The sequence below is a fragment of the Brachypodium distachyon genome, chromosome 5, assembly GCF_000005505.3.
Source record: "Brachypodium distachyon strain Bd21 chromosome 5, Brachypodium_distachyon_v3.0, whole genome shotgun sequence".
NCBI classification, from domain to species: Eukaryota; Viridiplantae; Streptophyta; class Magnoliopsida; order Poales; family Poaceae; genus Brachypodium; species Brachypodium distachyon.
Window position 1 is genome coordinate 27,752,699 of NC_016135.3, and position 19,105 is coordinate 27,771,803.

The 19,105-nt window shown below is 46.7% G+C and overlaps 2 protein-coding genes across 7 annotated transcripts; both read right to left on the minus strand.

The window, feature by feature from the left end:
• Positions 1–1,201: 1,201 nt before the first annotated feature.
• LOC100821768 (probable CCR4-associated factor 1 homolog 11) lies at positions 1,202–2,587 on the minus strand. The gene has a single exon (XM_003579455.4). The coding sequence runs from the start codon at positions 2,453–2,455 to the stop codon at positions 1,394–1,396; it is 1,062 nt and encodes a 353-aa protein (XP_003579503.1). The 5' UTR covers positions 2,456–2,587; the 3' UTR covers positions 1,202–1,393.
• A 5,195-nt stretch (positions 2,588–7,782) lies between these two features.
• On the minus strand, positions 7,783–17,844 carry LOC100831808 (pentatricopeptide repeat-containing protein At5g04810, chloroplastic). Of its 6 annotated transcripts, none has more exons than XM_014896004.2 (14): positions 16,949–17,844; positions 16,526–16,653; positions 15,883–16,023; positions 15,584–15,670; positions 15,302–15,455; positions 15,138–15,197; positions 14,081–14,509; positions 13,708–14,003; positions 13,292–13,421; positions 12,493–13,073; positions 12,014–12,271; positions 11,479–11,672; positions 10,933–11,087; positions 7,783–8,595 (listed from the first exon to the last, which is right to left on the minus strand). In XM_014896004.2, exons 1-10 carry the CDS (start codon positions 17,744–17,746, stop codon positions 12,582–12,584), a joined length of 2,715 nt encoding a protein of 904 aa, XP_014751490.1. In that variant the 5' UTR covers positions 17,747–17,844; the 3' UTR covers positions 7,783–8,595; positions 10,933–11,087; positions 11,479–11,672; positions 12,014–12,271; positions 12,493–12,581. The 6 variants fall into 6 exon arrangements, with proteins under 6 accessions (XP_014751490.1, XP_024311496.1, XP_014751489.1 ...); XM_024455728.1 differs by lacking the exon at positions 7,783–8,595 and adding an exon at positions 9,327–9,417; XM_014896003.2 differs by lacking the exon at positions 7,783–8,595 and adding an exon at positions 9,996–10,206.
• Between the last annotated feature and the right edge of the window lie 1,261 nt (positions 17,845–19,105).

Below are 19,105 nucleotides of genomic sequence, written 5' to 3' on the forward strand. Positions count from 1 at the left end.
GCACTAAGCTAACTGACTTTGTGTGGCTGACGCACGGGCCAGACAGCCACCGACTCCCACCTCAGCCACACAAAGTCACGGACTTAGATTCAGACAATCCACGCCGAGCAGCAGCTGCCTTCAACTGAGCTGCGTTGACCAGTAAGAAACCCAAAAGGAAAACGTGAGTAACAACTGTTCAGACAGACCTCGAAACGCCCCAAAAGGGCCGTGATGGCCGGAGCAGAGCTTTTCTCTGCTTTTACCAGAGATGGCAGTACTATGATCGATTGAAGTGAAACGAAATGACATGCCTGAATTTCTGTGACTGATTCGATGGAGTTTGGAGACGTGCACACAAGTAAGAACCGCTGTGCTGTTTGTTGGTGCATTGCATTATTGAATTTGCAAGCAGGGTTTAAACAAAGAGTGTGTTCCTTGTGCAATTGACTTGAGCTCAATCATCGTCTGAAAGAAAAGAAAAACAAAGAGTGCACGAAGCACCCTGATCAAAGGCTAAATGAATGAAAACCCTGTGGGTTCAGTAATCGTTTCATTATGCATTTCCCCCCAACCAATTGGCTAGTACTCCTCTAATCTAATCCTCCATAGACTACTTAAATTAGTACTCCGTAGTACTAAAACATTGTTATATCATGCTGATGGCGATTGCTTGTCCAGGGAATGAAGGAAGGAAGCAGTCTGCTGCTGTTGGTAGCCGTATAGACTCTTTTCGTCTATACTAGTCTATTCTGACTGCAAATGAGCAAAGCTTATGTATGTGTTGACCAAAAGCAGAGCACAGCAGAGGAGACCAGTGGCCGTGTCGTGGAGGCATCCTGCCTGGCTCTGGGAAAGCCCCAGTTTCTCCGGCCAGACGCGTTCAAACCTTCTCAGAGACTCTCCCGGTCAAAGGCACACACGGCTGCTCAAGCTCATGGTGCGAGCCAGCGTCATGCCCATCTCACTCACGCCGATCAAGATCCGACGGCTGCGATGCACCGGCATTCATAGCATTGTTACCCCCAGCTCGTTTATTATTAATGTTAATAAGTTACTACTACTAATCATCATGTTGTTACTAGCAGGCAGGAAGGATAAGCAGGAACACAAACTTGAATTCCTGCCTCTTGTGACGCTCCTCTGCTTCTGCTCTGCCGTGGAAGGCATTAAGAATTCAAGTTCCAGTTCGCAAATTCAAAGAACCAAAATCAGACAACCAAAGAACCAAAGAACAGGGGATTGATTTTAACCAACGAAAGAACGGATTTTTACTCCCATGTTATTGTCCCGGAGACGGGGATCAAGCTAGGAACCTATGTACAACAGGAGCTAATTCAGAGAGCAACTAACACGCTAACACCTGTTAGGCTAGCTAGCTACTACTCTGCTCATCATCGTCGTCTTCTTCGACTCAGAGCACCGCCGCTGCCGCCGGCGCCACCTTGCTGCCCCTCGCCCTGCGCGCACCCTTGCGCCCGCCGCTCGCCATGCGCGCCGCCGCCGGTGGCACCACCCAGCTCCCGCCGCCGATGCTCGCCACCTGCGCCGGCGCCATGGCCGGGAAACTGTAGTAGCCGCCACCGCCGCCGCAGTTCACCTGCGCCGCCGTGGCCGCCATGGGAGGGCAGGGCTCGAGCCCGAAGATGACGCCAGCATAGGCGGCGCGCAGCACGCCGTGCTGCGGGAAGTACACCTGCCGCATCCTCCTGTAGGCGTCCCAGGTGAGCACGCTGTCGGAGCCGGCCTGGTGGCACCGCCCGGCCACGCGCTGCACGCCGAGCGAGCCCGCGACGCGCTCCAGCCCGCCGTAGAGCCCGCCGCAGCCGGTCATCATCTGCTTGACATCATAAACCTCGTCCCCAAAGAAGGCGCGCACGAGGCCCTGGAAGTCCGCCATGGACGCCGGCAGCTTCCGCCCAATCAGGAGCTTCACCATGTACCCGAAGTCGTAGCCGGCGCTGAAGGTCACCCAGGTGCGCGGCGACCCGGCCCACTTCCCGGGCACGAGCCCGGCGGTCCTGAGCATGGCGGCGAACACGCGCGGGTCGACGCCGTGGTCGCGGTGCGCCGCGAAGTCGATCCCCTGCGCCGCGAGCAGGGCGACGGAGTCCGGCGCGTGGCGGTGGATCCGCGGGTCGAATCCGCGGAGGTTGACCTCGAAGGCGACCTCGGGGGGAGAATCGGCGGTGGCGGCGAAGGTGAGGCCTACCTGGATGAGCTGCAGGGCGTCGACGTTGGCCTTGAGGAGCTCGTAGCGCTCGGCGGCGGTGAGCGCGGCGTGGTGCTTGGTGGGGTGGGTGTGGATCACGCCGGGGAACTCCGTGTCCATGGCCACGAACGGGCACCGCTCCGCCGCGGACCGCATCGCCTTGAGCTCCAAGTCCATGTTGTAAGCCCACACCTGGCGGATCTCCACCGCCGGCGCCTTCTTGCCGCCGGAGCCGGGGACGAAGGCAAATCCCGAAGACGGCATCTTGGTCCTTGAGGCGGCCGAATTATCACCCGGCTGTGGATTTGATTGGAATTATATTGGATCACAATGAGCAGAGTAGGAACCTGGGTTTGGGTTTGGAAGACAGTGAGGAGTTGAATTGTCGGCGACGGCGGCCAGGGTTTTATAGGCGTCGAAGCGGGAGGGGGATTCCGGCCAGGTGCGGGGAAGGAAAGAAGAAGGCGGCGGGTGGGTGCTTTGAGATTCGCGTTTTTTGGAGCTGACGGTGGATGAGGGAACTGCCGGCCCGTTTATGGCGTGCGCCATTTGCCAATGATTGGCGGTTTCGGGCGTGTCAAGTATGACCTGACCAGGATGAGTGTTTTGGTCTTCAGGATGTACCTGGATGGAGTTCAAGGGAGGTGACCTGGTCTTATGCTAAAATATACACAGTGCTCTGGTAACCGATACGCGTCCATCGGTCAGGAATTATGCAGGGTTTTACTGCGGACGTTCGCTGAAGCCGTTGGTATTGTATTATAGCAACCGAGACGTGTCCGTCGGTGCGAAATTTATGCAGTGTTTTACTGCGGACGTTCTCGGTTGTATTCTAGCAACTGAGACGTGTTTGTCGGTGCGAATTTACCCACCGCTTTGCCATAGACGTTCTCGGCTTTTATTAAAATATAGATCCTCTAGAAACGGAGACGTGCCCGTCGGTGCACATTTACGACCACTTTGTTGCGGGCGCTCGCGGTTTTTATGAAAATATAGAGCCGTTACATTTGTCCTCTAGCCATGGGGAAGCGTACGCCGTTTATATCGCAAGACACCCCCCCCCCCCCCCCCCCGTTTTCACTAATTTTCATAGCACTTGGTTTTGTTCGTACTAACTTACGTGTCCATTGTCGGTTCGAAATTACGCAGTGGTTGCTGACCTCCCAGTTTAGTAGGATCACTTGCTTGTAAGACTAGCTTCTGATCTTTTTGGGCGGTGCCATTGACCCTTCTTACGCCTCTATCGGTGCCGAAATTGCGCATCGATTTTAGGAAACGCTCCTATTTTAATAGGAACGTCGACGTGTAAAGTTAACTTTTTGGTTAGTTTGGCGGTGCCGCTTACCCTTGTTGCTAGAAACTATCCGCCCGGAATTACGCGGTGTAACATTCACCCGATTTACACGTATATCCATCCAAAATTGTGCATTGATTTAGTGTAATGCTACTACTTTGATAGGATTGTCGATGTGCAGCCCTATCTTTTTAAGCAGTTTTGGAGGTACCGTCCACCTTATGAATCTACCCGTCCGGAATTATGCAGTGATTTTTGGCAACGCTCCCACTTTAATAGGATTTTCGGTGAGCAATGCAAGCAATTATGTAGTGTTTGACCTGGTTGATATTATCTATCGTCCACTTGTCTACGTAGAGAAATGTGTCACGCTTACGACATCAAAAAATGGTGGGAAAAAATTCAAGGTATATGAGATGAGTGGTAGCCATGCATTTTTGGAAACAAAATACAATGAAAACTACAATTTATACTAATAATACACGTTATTACTTTAGAAAGAGTGCAATAAAGTGCCATCATAATTTTAAGTTTAGGGTTAGCATGTGTTGCAAGTGGTGGATGGTTACAACCAGGAAAACTACATTGTTATTGGGTGGTGCAATACAGTAATAATATGTCTTGAAAGGTTGTTCGTCTAAGACTCATATATACATGTTCCAACACTGCCCAATGTTTTAATACTAACACCATCTTTCCTCTTTTCACTCGTGTAAAATTCTGGAGTTGTGCAATGTTTAATTTACTAGTAACTTTCTTATTTTACAATTATAATACTATCATCATAAAGTTGCCCATCTAAGGATAGCACGGAGCGTTTTACTAAAATCGTGCATCCGTTTACTCATAACGCTCTTTCTTCTAGAAGTTGATTGGCATGTAAGGTAGCGATGCTAGCATGCCGGACCTACGTGCAGGCTGGGTGGGTCTTGGCTACCTAGTGTTTTGGAATTCAATAATTTAGTAGACACAAGCCCACACATCTTTGGATCGATTTGTAAGGCCCATTAGTTCCCGAAGGCATAGCCCACCAACTTGTGATAGGTATGGCGTTGGATCCTAGACCTTGCTTTTGAAAAGTTATTTGCATTTAAGCTAGCGATCGCGGACCCGATGGGCCTCGGCCTACCTAGAAACTTGGAGAGAGATGAAACTTGAAAGCACGAACCTACACATCTTCAGATCAACTCGGAAAGCCCATTGATGTCTTAAGACATAGTTCACAAACTTGTGATGATGATAGGTCCACCGTTGGAAGGTAAGCCCTTGCACTCGAAAAACCGTTGGTATGTAACACTAGCTAGCGACGCTCTCGCTTAGAAGGGTTGTTGATATGCAACACTAGCGCTTATTTCCTATTCTTTTGTCGGTTCCCTTAGGCTACCCTCGAGGGGATTTCACAAGCCTGCGTGCTAGGGATGCATGCGGACAGGATATCTCGGGAAAGTCCCGCTTCTAGTTCCTTTCTCAAATCTTCCCTTCAAAAGTTTGCCCAGAATTTAAATAGGAAATGTGAGAATTGAACTAGAAGCAGGACTTTTACGGGATCTCGTTTGCATCCCTACCACGTGCCTCTCCAAGTAACAAGTGGAATTTATCGCGCCAAGGAGAGGATTTATGGAAGATTAATTTCTCCCTAGATAGCTATATATAGCTTGTTCAAGATTTTTCTTCTTCTTCTTTACGATTTATCCGTCTATACTCCGGCGCGCCAGCAGGCAGCACGAGTCCAACAAGCCAAGTGACGGCGCGCATGCATCATGCGTGGGCGTAGCTGTATATATAGATCAGGCAGATAGTGGCTGAATGTGGACACGGCTCCCACAGGTTCGTACAATGTAACAATGGTTCAGACCAAAAAGTTGGCAACCAGACTATCACCCGTGTGCACCTATTCCATTCACTTTCCCAGGCGATGGAACCCGGCCGCCGTTCTTTCCCCGGTCGGGAAGGACGTCTACGGACGGGCTGTTTATACATACTCCTATATTCGTTGCGTGCCGACAGGTGAAAGGAATCCTCGACGGCCCTGGTGGATACTGCTACTCCACTCCAGAGGAAGGCGAAGACCGACTTTGTGTTGTGTCACACACGCGTCTGACGTGCCATGGTCCATGGAGATAAGGAGTACTCCTTTCGTACCGAAATTCTTATCGACACGGCATTTTTCAAAAACCTCCCTATGTTTTTTTACAGTTGAGCACCGCAGTCCCCAGCCTTATATACTCCTCTCTTCTCTTCCCCGCTCTGCCGCTCCCCCTCCCATCTCCTCGCTGCTCCGCCGCTCCCCTCCCCTCTCCGCCCCGCTCCCCGGCGCGCTCCCCTTTACCTTCCCCGCTCTACTCTGCGCCGCTCCCCTCCACCTTACCCGCTGGCGAAGGTGCCAAGAAAGCCATCTTTTCATGACGGGAAGCCCGGATCCGATGCCGGCGAGCCCGGATCTGGTGGTGACGGCGCGACAAGAGAAGGGGAGGAGGAGGAGAAGGACAATGAATCCCGAAGTATCCCTTTCTGGACTGTAATTATGTTAATTCGGAGGATGTTTTTATAAAATGGTTTTTGTGAAGCGGTTGCCACACGCAGCAAAGCTCGATGGACGACTGGAACGAGCAGCTAGTGACCCAAGTGTGCAGGACATTGCCAGTGGCTGGTCATGTGCAGGTGGTCTGACTCGCGCAGAGAGCACGTACGATGGACGGCATGCACGACCTACGGTGCAGTCAGCCACGATTGACAAATCGAGCTAAGCCGTCCGATCCATCGATCGTCAGCCACACACGACGACGGGGTCGCATCTGAATCTGAAGGACCTCCTGTACGTCAAACAGCTAAAGGCAGTAGCAGCATGCAGTTCGGGCCGGCCAGTCAGCCAAGCGTGGCAACTGCTGCTCACGAACGTATGCACTGCACTGTACTACTACTTGTGTCTTCACCGGTTGGTTATCGATCAAGTCATTTTTTAGCGACCGGGCCGGACGCACGAGCGACTAGCGGGGTAGGCAAAAACCTCCGACCTGACATTCATGAGTTTCGAACGAAGAATGAAGAGTGCCCTGCCCCTCTTTTTTGTCCCTAAATCTTGGGCCTTCGAGCGAGTCCAATCTCACAGCTCATACCTTCACCCCCGGGGGCGGTCCCTTTTCCCTATACCCCATGCTTAGTCCCCTTCTTTGGTGCGTGATTGAATTGAATTGACTGGGTAAAATCAAATCAAATCCAGCTACCCAGTCTCCTAGTCTACTCTTCCTTCCCCGGCCGGCCTCTTGCAGTTCGATCAACGGTTGGTAGCTCGCTGGCTGGCTGCCTGTGCCGGGGCCGGCGACTGCGACGGCACCAAACGAACGATCAATCGTATCTCTCTATATATATAAATACCAGCGTACGCACCCGGCAGTCGGCACTCCCGTACCAGACCACCAGAATACTGCTACTCCGTAGATTAATACAGATATTTGTTGAGCACACAATACACACGCACGCAAGCTAATCCTATAATTAACCCTAATCCAAATCTCAAATCTTGACCCTCTTTTGTCTCGTAGCAGGAAAATACAATACAAATATACATAACATAAACGCCGGCCGGCTGGCTGGCCGCCCGGGTTGCTAATAATTATATACTGTCGAGTAGTATTGCTGCTGCTGCTACTACGGAGTAGAACTGTCGATCATACTCCTATATCTAAGCAACACCCCGCTTTCAGTGCTCGTGCGTGCAGAATTATATATTTGCAAGACCGATCCAGCTGCCTGCCTACCAAAAGGAGAACAGAAAGCCCCCTGCAATTTCCCCCCACCAAGTTGGACACCCACTTGACACTAGTATTATGCACGCCTGTAAGAATTTCTTTAGATTCTAGTTCTAGTAATGCCTTGTCAGAAGAAGAAGAATAACGCGTGCTTTGTCCGCACGCGGCAAAGCGTAGCCAGCAAACTCAGTTCTCAAACCTTCGTAAGAGAAAGAACACTGTCATTGTCTGGAAACAGTTTGGCACGCGCCAAGAATTTAAGCATCGGAACACCACGCGCTGTCTACTGCTGCTATCGTAATGGGCTGGGCTACGGGGAGATTGAGGGCACGCTAGCAATGAATCGGAACTGCGAGCGAGGCCTTGCAACTCGTGCAGGCGAAAGGTGGGGTGAGCCCACGGGCTAGACCCAATCTAAATGAACCAACAGCAGAAACAAACCCACTAAACCCAAAAGAGTTCCCGGCGTTAATAGGCCCACTAGCCCTTTTGGAGCGGCCTTCTCCTGCCCTGATTTTTTGAAGAAGAGGCACAGTGTGCTCTTGATCTATTAAAAGGAGGTCCACACAAGATCGACCACAAGGAGACAAAGTTTAATTACAAAAAGGAAAGAACAGAAAGGCAAAGAACAAACTTAGGGCACATCATCCGGCCCCGAAAGCAAAGCCCCAATTCCTTTGTTATCGATTAAACGCCACAGAGCCGATTCGTTCTTGATCACCAGCAGGACTCCCTCAGCAGAAGAGTGCTTGGCGTTGAAAATCCTGTTGTTTCACTCCCTCCAAATGGACCAAAGGGATAGAAGGAAGAGGGACGCCGCATTGCGAGCTTTGTGTTTATCCAAAGAGCGCTTGGCCTCGTCGATTCTATTCATCCACCAGAGATCAAGAGGGGGGGCCGGCGGCCCAGACCACACACCAGGGCGGAACATAGACTGCCCCGACCACTCAGCAACCAAGCTCCAGAGCCGATGGGCAAAGCAACAGGACAGGAAGATATGATCGGCGGTTTCCGTGGCGTGAAGACAGAACGGGCACCACTTGTCGTTCTGGATACCTTTCCTGGAAAGCACATCCGCTGTAGGGACTCTCCATTGCACGAGCAACCAAGCAAAAAATTTGCACTTCTCCGGCACCCCGCAATTCCAGAAGAGACTAGAGTGCTGATGCCGAACAAGACCTTGGAATTGAGCAGAATAAGCAGTCTTGGCGGAGTACATCCTCGAGGGGGAAAGCTTCCAGGCGATGGAGTCCGGCTCGTCGACGAGCGTCAGGCGAGAGACGCAGGAGAAGAAATTGACGAATTGATGAAGCTCTAACTCAGACGGGGAGTGATGAAGCTCCTGCCCTGATTTGATTCCCCTAAAAAAAGACAGGCTTTGATTTGATATATGTACCAGCCCAGGCCATAAATTGTCTTTGAAAATCAACACACACACACACACACACAAAGAAAAAAAATGCAAAACATGCCTTCATAGCCAAACCCAGGTTTGGTTGTTGTACAGTGGAGTTGTGATTTTGGTTTCAAAATCAGTAGAGTTATATACATACACGTGAAAAAAGGAAGGAAAGAGGGTGGCGCTAATGAAGCCCGATTCCTCCTCTCAACTTCCCGTCCCTAATTATTGCCCGTATTCATTCCATCTCCTACTACTACCGCTGCTACTCCAACACACATCAACTGCTCTACTTGATGATCCCCAATTAAAACGGGCACAGGTTTTCCCTGACCGACCGATCCATGCACCCATCTCCCATAATAAGTCCTCTTTACTTTGATCTTCTCACGTCGCGATCCGGGCTGGCTATACCGCTATAGCTAGCTGGAGGTTGACTGGTCACGAACCAATCTTTAATAAAATTGAATTAAAGTAGAAATAGTCATGCAATCAGATCGTCAGGCCACACGATGCGTTCTAATTAAGAGATGAACGAGTAGTGTCCTTAGGCCCTGTTTGTTTGGGCTACTTCTTCAGCTTTTGATGTTTTTAGCAATTTCAAAAGCACTTCTCCTGATTACACAAGCACCAAAAGCTGAAGCTGAAGCCCAAACAAACATGGCCTGTCACATGTTACGCTGCAATTAGTAATAACACGTAATCTCTGATTTCATAGCACAAGCTAGGGAAACTTCGGAACAGCGGGAGTATAAGATATTTGCTCACCATTCAAGAACCCGTCCTGAAAAATAATAATCATGCAGCTAAATGAGAACTGGTGCGCCGATCAACAGGCTAACCATACAGATTTTTTTTTTGGTTGTCAGGAACTGGAAAAGATTTTGAGAAATCGATACATGTTTGAACTCTTGATTACTAACTTCAGAACGCTACTTGAAAATGGCATGCAAATCAAAGTTGATAAGAACAGAAGGAGAGTACTGCAGCTGGGGTGCTGCAATCAGTATACACGCATTAAAACATGGAGACAGGAGATGAGAGGAGCAGAGCAAGCAATCAAAGCAGGCAAGGCTAGCTCTTGCTGCCCTGCTGCCTGTTGGTGTTGCTGGGGTCGACGGCGCCGGCGCCATGGACGAAGTGCAGAAGCACGGGGCTCTTGCACCGGGGGCACCTGGGCTGCTGCTGCTGCTGCTCCGCCTCCGAATCGACCATCACGTACATCAGGCACCGCGGGCACCCGACCACCACCATCGCCGGCTTCGGCGGCGCCGCACCAACAGCGCCCTCCTCCTCCGCATCAGACGACACGCACGAGCTCGCCGGCGACTCCACCCCGCCCGCCATGGTGGATATATTCAGCTTCCTCCTGGCCCTGGCTATACTACTGTGCAGTGTTGTGTTGTGGGAGAATGGTGCAGCGGACCAGCTAATATATACTCCTGAAGTGCTGTGCCCTGGGGAGGAATGAAGGGGTGCCACTTGAATGCAACAACAGCTAAAAGGACCTCAATTTCTCTCCTGTTCCGTTGGACTTGATTTCAGTACCTTGCCATCCCTAGCCAGCTGTTCTCTGCCACGAGGCACGTTTGAAACACAGTGATGCTAAAATAAAAACAGACAGTTATCCATGGAATTCCCTTAAACTAAAGCGGCTCTGACAAACCAAATGCTCATCTGTTCCATAATACTCTAGGCCTAAGTGCACACAGATCAAATAAACAACACAGTTGACAAGTTTATAGGAATGGACAATTCTACGTACAGCATTAACATACGGGTGAAAATGAAAAATACCACCACAGCCCATCTACTTCACGAAAACAATTAAACAATTATCAAATAGACGGGGTTACATTGTTATAAATAGGTTGGAGTAAATAAGTTTTTGTTGGTCCTTCTCTGAAATTAATAGTGTCAGTGTGCAGTGCAGGAGTAGTTGGAACGGAGGACAAAGAATTAAGAAAATTAAATATTATTTATTAGCCTGTGCTTTCCTGATCTCTAAAACAAAATCCGCTAGAAAAAAATTAACTATAGAACAGCTCATTCATGTCAAAGTAAGGGACATGAACTGCTTCGGATTCAGAATATTTTTGTGTAGAGAAGAACATATAGGAGACATTTTATCTATTTAATTAAGTAGGCAGGTCTCTTTTACAGGTCACATCTGCTGAGTAAAAAATTCATCAGTATAGAGTATCAAGATAGCTGCCACTATTGGTACTTTTGGATCAGTTACATTCCCACTACAAATGAATTCCTAAAGGAAAAAAAGGAGTTTTGGATCGTTGCACACCTGTGGTGCTGTTTCCCAGTTACTGCTGTATGAACAAAGATATTTTCAGTCTCTTTCCCCTTTGCGTCTTCCACTCACAGGCTCCAGTTTTAAACATCTAAAAACTTCATGAAACTACACCTGACTTTTCCGACTTGGTTGTCACAAGGCAGAGCCTACAATGTGATAGAAAAATGTTCAAGGAGAAAGAAACCATTAGAAACTTCTTTCGAATACGAATTCAATGGTATGTTTTTTGTATAATACAACACATTTTGTGCTCAAAATGATGATCTAGGAATACAGTCGTGCCTTATAAACTGAAAACGAGGGAGTAGCATCCAAAGAACATGAAGTCACATATTGAAAATAAAATACTGCATATACCATCAAGATTTCCTTGAAAGAATTTATGGTGCGCATGAATGAAGAAAGGCAATGCATTAAGCAGACTTAAATAATGGGCATAAATGAAAGACTGTTTTATCTTGTGGCAAGACTTGAATGGGTGAGTCCACTTTTGATTCAATGAAAGATACTGGCCAGCTAAGAGTTTGCAGCTCATACCACACATACGCACAAACCAATCCCAAGAAATTGTGCTCATAAGAACCGCATTAATGCCTTCGTGTGCAGGCATTCATCCTGACTAGTAAAAGCTCCCAGCGGGGACAGAGGATGCATTTTCAAGTGATATTGAATCGGGCTGTGCCAAGTTAAGGCTCATTCTATTGAAGCTGCTGTACTGGAAGATGCCAAACCTTAAATGAAGAAACAGTCATCATCAAGAACTTAATTGGGCTTGCACTTCAGTTCAAAGAGGGAAATTGATTGGGCTATGAAATGCTTTACTGAATGCCCATCAAAGCGGGTCTATAAGCCCCATACGTCCTAGTCCTACACCTAACATTTTTTATGCTGTAAAGCAAGCGCACAGATTTTATCATAGCTGGTAAAGAGCATGACAAAAATTGTTGATGGTGATGGATGGTTAATGCACTTTTTTTAATGCAAGTGTGTAACCTTTAATTTGATTTAGAGGTATCCAACAATCTGAACTAGAGTGAAGCATAGAGCATATGAAAAATGAACTTGTCCATACCTCAAGAATATTTATCTAGACAAGTCATGGTTCAGTACAGCAACACAGATGGGTAAGCTTCATCTGTTGCAAACTTGCTATGACAGCCTGCCTTAGCCTTCAATCCCAGTAGAACTGTTAGTGATTGTCTGCAACTTGAAGAAATGCAGCAGAAGCCAGACAGCTCACGCTTACTGCACTATAAGATTCCAAACCCCACTCTAGGATCATCCACAAACTGCTGTTCTGTAATGTCAGAACAGGGTTTGATGAAAGGCGCTGTCATTTCAAACAAAGAAGAAAGTTATATTCTGGAAACCTGCTTTCAGAAACTACAGGTGGCAGCAACTAAAGACCATTGGCAAACTTTTCTCCTACAAATATCATGCGTAGGGAACTTATGCCAATTGATTTATGATGGAAATATAAATATACTGTCTGTATTTTTAACATCAGTGGAAGGTAGCAATATATTGAGTAAAGACAATCAGACAATATACCTTACTGGGTCAACTCCCACACATCTCAAGGAAAAACAGCGAGGGAGTGCGTAACAACAAAAGGTGGTTCTAGAATTTGTCAGCTGTCATCACTCATCAGCATCTTGATTCTCATCAACATCGCTAAGATCAGAATCACAGGAATAATCAGAATCCCCCGTGCTTGGAGAATCAGACACTTCTCCTAGAACTTCTAATGAATTCCAATCAGGAGGAAATATTCTCTGGAGTGCCTCTGTTAGTGCCCCTCCTGTCCTCTCAATCTTGTGAAGCCATCTCGACCAGTGAACAGCAGTACGCATATCAACAGTCAAGTCATTCTCAAACATTTCTCTACAAATACTCAAGATTCCTGTGTAGGTGCTTCCCTCCATTACAGTTGCCCTTGAGAGAAGTGAAGTTACCAAGCAATGATAAGCAGCCTCATCAGGTTTCAGCCCAGCCAGTTTCATCTCTTCAAAGGATTTCAATGCTCTGTCTGGTAGTGACGCCTTTGCCCAACCTTTAATCAAGGTAGTATATGTCTTGAGATTAGGTTTCAATCCAACATCTGCCATTTCTTCTATCACCTTTTGTGCCCTCTACAAATAAATCATTTAATTAAGATAAATAACCCAAGAGAAAGACTTCTCCATTCACAAATTTCAAATAATCATAAGATGAAGCCATGTAGTTTATTGTGCTAAAAAAATGTCAACTCAGGATCCTAATATGGAATTGTACTATCTCTGTCAGTCAATCACCAGCATGCGGTCCCAACCAGCTAGAAATTAAACATGTCAATACGAAATTCTCATACCTGCATGTCTCCAGCTTTGCAGCATGCATTTATGTAGGAGGTATATGTATGAATGTTTGGAGGGACTCCATCTTCTTTCATCTGCTTCATTAAGTCTGCTGCCTCCCAAACATCTCCCCTCCGAGCCCACCTGCAAAAAAGGATTAGTGATTAGCGAAAGGAAATTCTAGCATACTTCTTGGAACAAAATCATTTTGCAGTATGCACAGTCTACAACAGTATAGGATTAATTCAACAAAGAATTATCATGATAGTTCCCTCATCTCTCTAAGTTAACAGTTGACCAACTATTTCTATCCACTCCACTAGTCATGAAATGAATGTAAGCGTCTATTAGTTACTGTGCCAGCAAAATCAAAAAATTGACCTAGCAGGACTGCTGAAGAATAAGGTTACTGAACTTCTGAAGTACCTACCCATCAATCAAAATATTATATACGAATGTATTCCTTGCTATCTTCTGAGTGCTCATCTCGCGGGTGACTGCTAAAGCACTTTGCATCCTCCCTGATTTGCAACAGGCCCTGAGCAGCGTTTCGTAAATGTACACATCAAGTTTTAGGCCACCCTCTTTGATTTTTGTGAAATATTCGAAAGCCTTGCCAATATCTCCATTAGCAGCATAACCTCTCATAATGATTGTGTATGTATGTTCATTTGGCGTAATACCAGCAATGGACATCTTGTTAAGCACAGAAACGGCCCTTTCAACCTACAAAGACACAGACGATAAAGTACATGACAGCAGTGCATGGTTTAAGTTTGAAGAAACTTGAATTTGAAGAATACCTGGTTCTTTTTAATTAGCCCATGAATAAGAGCATTGTAAGTCATCACAGTGGGAGCGCAACCACTTCGTCGCATCAGATCAAGAATATTCAGAGCCCTTTTCATATCTCCAGCAACTGCAAACCCCTCTATAATAGGCCTAAATGCTCTATTTGATGGTTGCATTCGTTCCTTCTGCATTTTTTCCAGAATGCGAATAGCTCGATCCATATTCCCCATCTTGCAAAATGCTTCTATCAGCAAGTTGTATATGGCACGATCAGGCTGAAGGCCTGACTTTAGCATTTCCTCAAATATGCTGAAAGCATTCGCGAAGTCATGTAAATGGATAAATCCACTGATCAGCATAGAGTAAGTTTTGTTATTATGCTTGATGCCATATGACTCCATCTCTTTGCTAATAGCTATGGCTTTAGTGACTTTACCAATCTGAAAATAAATAGCAAAGGGGCATGAGCAATTGCCATTCATTAAGACAGCAACACAGAAAGTACAGAAAAACAATTATGCAGAAAAACTATGCTCAAATACACAATTTATATTGTTGATTTGAGCTTCAGAACTAAAATCTTTATTTCCTTTTTATTTGTATGTGTTTTATATTTATCCTCCTTGCAGCTATGATATGTGGATATGCTCAGGAGTACTGGATGTAGGATACACATTGTGAAGCAGATAACTTCATCAATGGATATGAAGCATGTAGCTTCATCAACTTAAACTGCTCCAAGTTGTCATGAGCTTTACTGCTCCAAATTAGGACAATTCCTTAGACCAAATTGTTTGCTCGTTATCTAAACAGTTGGACTTCAAATATCTTACATATGCAAACTTCCATCTGTTAATGTTGCCAGGCACTAATGTAAAGAACAAAGAGGAACAGAAAGCAAAAGAAAAAACCCTTAATCAGCATACTTTACGCCTTTGACCCAAAAAAAGAAAGGAAGAAAAAGGCTATTCTGCAAGGCACTAGGTAGTGATCCATGCAGAAAAAAAAACACAATTAGAAGGATACAAGATTAGATACTTTCGCAGCATCTAGGAGGCAGAATTCAACCTTGATATACAAATTAATAAGGCACCCATAAGAAATTATTGATGGTGTAAAGCAGCACTCCTGCAAAACCAGAAGAAAATAACCTGATCAAAAAAGGCAAATGCAAAAACAATAATACAAGAATGCCAGCTCAATTAGCCATGAAAAGCCATTTTGCACTATACCTTCAGCCTTTCAAACACAATTAGACATTTCTTTTCATCCTGAATAATAGTATATCCATGCATCATACTATGGTATGCATCAATAGGAGCATCTATTCCATCCTCTTCCATTTCGCGGACCAGCTCTTCAGCTCGATCCATATTGCCAGACTGGCTGCAGAAAGTACATATACTTGAGTGCTAGATAGACTATGTTGCCAAATACGAGTAGATGTTATTATTCCCGTATAATAGTGTTATTTTTATAAATTTGAAGGGGCTCGTGAATCTGGTAATACTGACCAGTGAGCATGTATAATGTTGCTATATATGATTCCATTGAGATCCCCGAGCTTGGCCTTGGCCTCTTTGAAGAGGTTGTCTGCAGATCTTCCAAAACAAGATAAAAGATATTAGCAGGAAGTCAAGGGTCCTGAGCTGGAGTACTTGACATGAAAAGATCAAGCGACCTGGTGCACAAAGCACATATCACGTTAAATACAACACTGATGCTATAGCTATATCAGAAATTCTGAATACACATAAGGGTAGCACATAGGCATGGTTCAGTACTTCAGTTGATCGGGAAGGGGGTTACTCACTGAGCATCATTAATTTTGGCAAATCCTGCAATAATGATACTGTAAGTAACAATTGTCAGCTCAATGCCCTCAGCTTTCATTTCTTCAACACATGACAGCACCCCACGCATATCTCTAGCAACTGCATAAGCGTGAACAAGGCTGCATGAAATGAATTAAATTTAATGCAGGGGACAAGCCAGCAATTTGAATCATTCATTAAGATTACCTCTAGCAACTCCGGAAATGTAGAAGATAACAGAAACGGGACTAGAACAAAAAACATTATTGCAGGATTTTCCTTTGCGATGAACATACTATCTGCGCAAAGCCTTTTTTCTGGATGTGGGCTTAAGAACTACCTGCCTTTGAATCTCAATATCTGCATTGATGAACTTTCTTATTTCATGTCGGCAAACCGGCATTCAGGTGTCTATTCTGTTTCTCGGTAGGTTCACAACTTATCTTTATTCAGTCACATCTCATGCAGAAACATTTTCCATGAGCAATCTATATGTAGTAATAAATTTTGTAGTTTGTCTATTTCATACAGCTGTTTGCAACTTTGCATAGTCCTCTGGCTTCAGTTTTAACCTACATTAGTTTGTCTATCATGGGGAAAGAGTCAACCAAGAAATGCAAGTAGCAGCTAAAATGCTCCTACCTTGTGAAGACAAAGGCATTGGGTTCTATTCCTCTTGCTCTCATGTTCTCAAACGTTGCGCGAGCATGATGCTTATCACCCCGCTTGGCATAATACACAATCATCAAACCAAATTCTCTCCTTGATGGCTGAAACAATAAAAATAAATATCATTACCAAATGAGATGGAAAGAGAATTCATATCACAAAGAGATTAAACGATCCACGATTCTATCTTCTAAGAAAAAGGTCAATGAGCGTCAATTAAACCAACATTGGAAATGACATGCCGCTCGGCGTGTTCGAGAAAAAATTAAACCAACATTGTTACCCTTTATCAGCCCTATATGTCAAGTAAAGTGGTTGCACAACTTCCACAGGAGACAGTGGAGCTGGCTAGCACACAACAGATACAGACCAGAGGTGGTACGAGAAGCAGCCAACCTTGGGGATCCTCTCGAAGGCGGACACGACGGCTTGCCAGTCCTCGGGCCGCGACTCCACGACCCTCCGGAACTCCCGGCACGCCTCCTCCCTGCCCTGGTGCCACGGCGACCGCGCCTCGGGCCTCCGCCCGTGGTCGACCCACCGGGCCCGCTCCTCCGCCCTGGCCCTCCCTTTCCTCCCGTCGTCGAGCCTCACGGTGAGCGACCTGCCCCGGAAGTCCACCCCGTCGACCTCGGCCGCGCGCCCCGCCGCCGCCTCCGCCTCGGCCGCGTCCCCCGCGTAGTAGAGGAAGCAGAAGCCGGCGTTGCGCTCGGGGTCGTCGTGGGCGCGCACGAGCTCCACCTTGTCGAGCGGCCCGAACTGGCGGAAGAACTCGGCCACCTCGGGCTTCCTCGCCCGCAGCGGCAGGTTCCCGACGAAGACCTTCCCCTTCTGCCGGAAATCCTCCTCCTGCTTCTCCTCCTTCCGCGCGTCCGCATCCTCCGGTTCCGGCTCTTGCTCCGGTTCCTCTGGCGGAGGAGGAGGAGGAGGAGGCTGGTGGGCCGTTTTCGGAGGAGGGGGAGGAGGCGGGGGCGGGGAGAGCCTGCTGGACAGCCATAGCTTGGAGGCGAGCGGGTTCGGGTTCCGAGGAGGAGGAGGCGGCGGCGGGGGAGGGGAGGGCTTGGGAGGCGGCGGGGGGGGCTGAGTTGGGCGGCGGAAGGAGGCTGAAGAGGAGGAGATGGGTTTGAAGAGCGGTTTGGGAGGGAGGTGGTGGTGGGTGGGGGAGGAGGCGGTGGGGAGCGAGAGGAAGTGCATCGGCGTTTGTGCTCGTGCTTGCTTCCCTAGTAGTTCGAATGGCCCCGGGAAGAAGAAGAAGAAGAAGATGCGGGGAAGGATAAGGCGGGGACGAACGGAACGCGATTCTGCGGGATTAAAAATGGTGCCGTTGAGATAAATAATACCGAGACCCCAAGTTACGCCAATCAATTTTATGCTCTCGGGCTTGCGCAACCTTCCGAGCAGGATTTTTTCACAGGCAGGCAGCCATAAAACTGACTCAAGTAATTTAGCTCAAACCAATGATTCCAAATTAGGTACTCCAAAAAGACATCCCAAAAATGAACATGATCATCTCATTGTCATCTCACAAGATAAACATTAGAGCCAAGGCATCACTAATAATTACACCATGCGGCATCGGCAATGTATCCCAATAGCAGACACTACAAAATCTGTTAAATACAGGACATGTCCAAGTTACAATATTAGAGTGCAACTATATCCAAAGCTGAATTGCACGACAACTTGGTTTAGACCAGAAGCAAAATTCTAAGAACGGAAAATTAACCAACATCTCCATTTACTGTCATGGAAACTAAAATAGAAAAGGTCACAAAGATCTGATAACCATGCACATTGTTTAACCTTTTCCTCTTGACCTGGCTCTTTTTTCCCTATAAATAGAAGAAACCCATAAACTCAAGTCAATCCTCATAGAAACGCAATTAAAATTACAGAAATTGAAGCAAAGATGGTTTAGACTCGAAATTGGCCCTCAAGTCTGAAGTATCAGTGGTGAAACATGAAATAAGAGACAAGTGTACAGAAACATCCAAACTAATCAGGAATCAGGAGGGAATCAAGCAACAGCCATGGTACAAAAGAGAAAGGAAATAACATCACATGATTATCTTTTAGATAGATCCAAGTTGAAATGAGTACAGAAATCCACATATTATAAGCCTTGGCAGGTCGGATGGGCTGATCCTGTAGACCTGTACACAGCCTTTTGACATAAGGTCCTGGTTTTAGAACTAGTTTGAGGTGCAAAAGATTTGGCAGAGCGTTGAACGCAGACTAATTTATATAAGCTGCATCCACAGTTGATAGCATAATATATGGATAAGTACCATATGACGTACAAAAGATGCTGGATAGTACATCTGGAAGCCTTAGCCAGGTTCAGTGAAGGAGCAGGAACCGATTGCAGATGTAGTCCGTGGGGTGATCTGCAAGCATGATGTGAGGTTCCTGGATGCAAAAGACAAAGGAAACAACATGCAATTAGGCATATCCGGTTTTACCCAACTTCCGATCCTTTGCACGCCTCCTGATTTGTACCCTTTTTCCGAGTAATGGTTTGATTTTAGACTGAGATCATACAAAATCGACTGC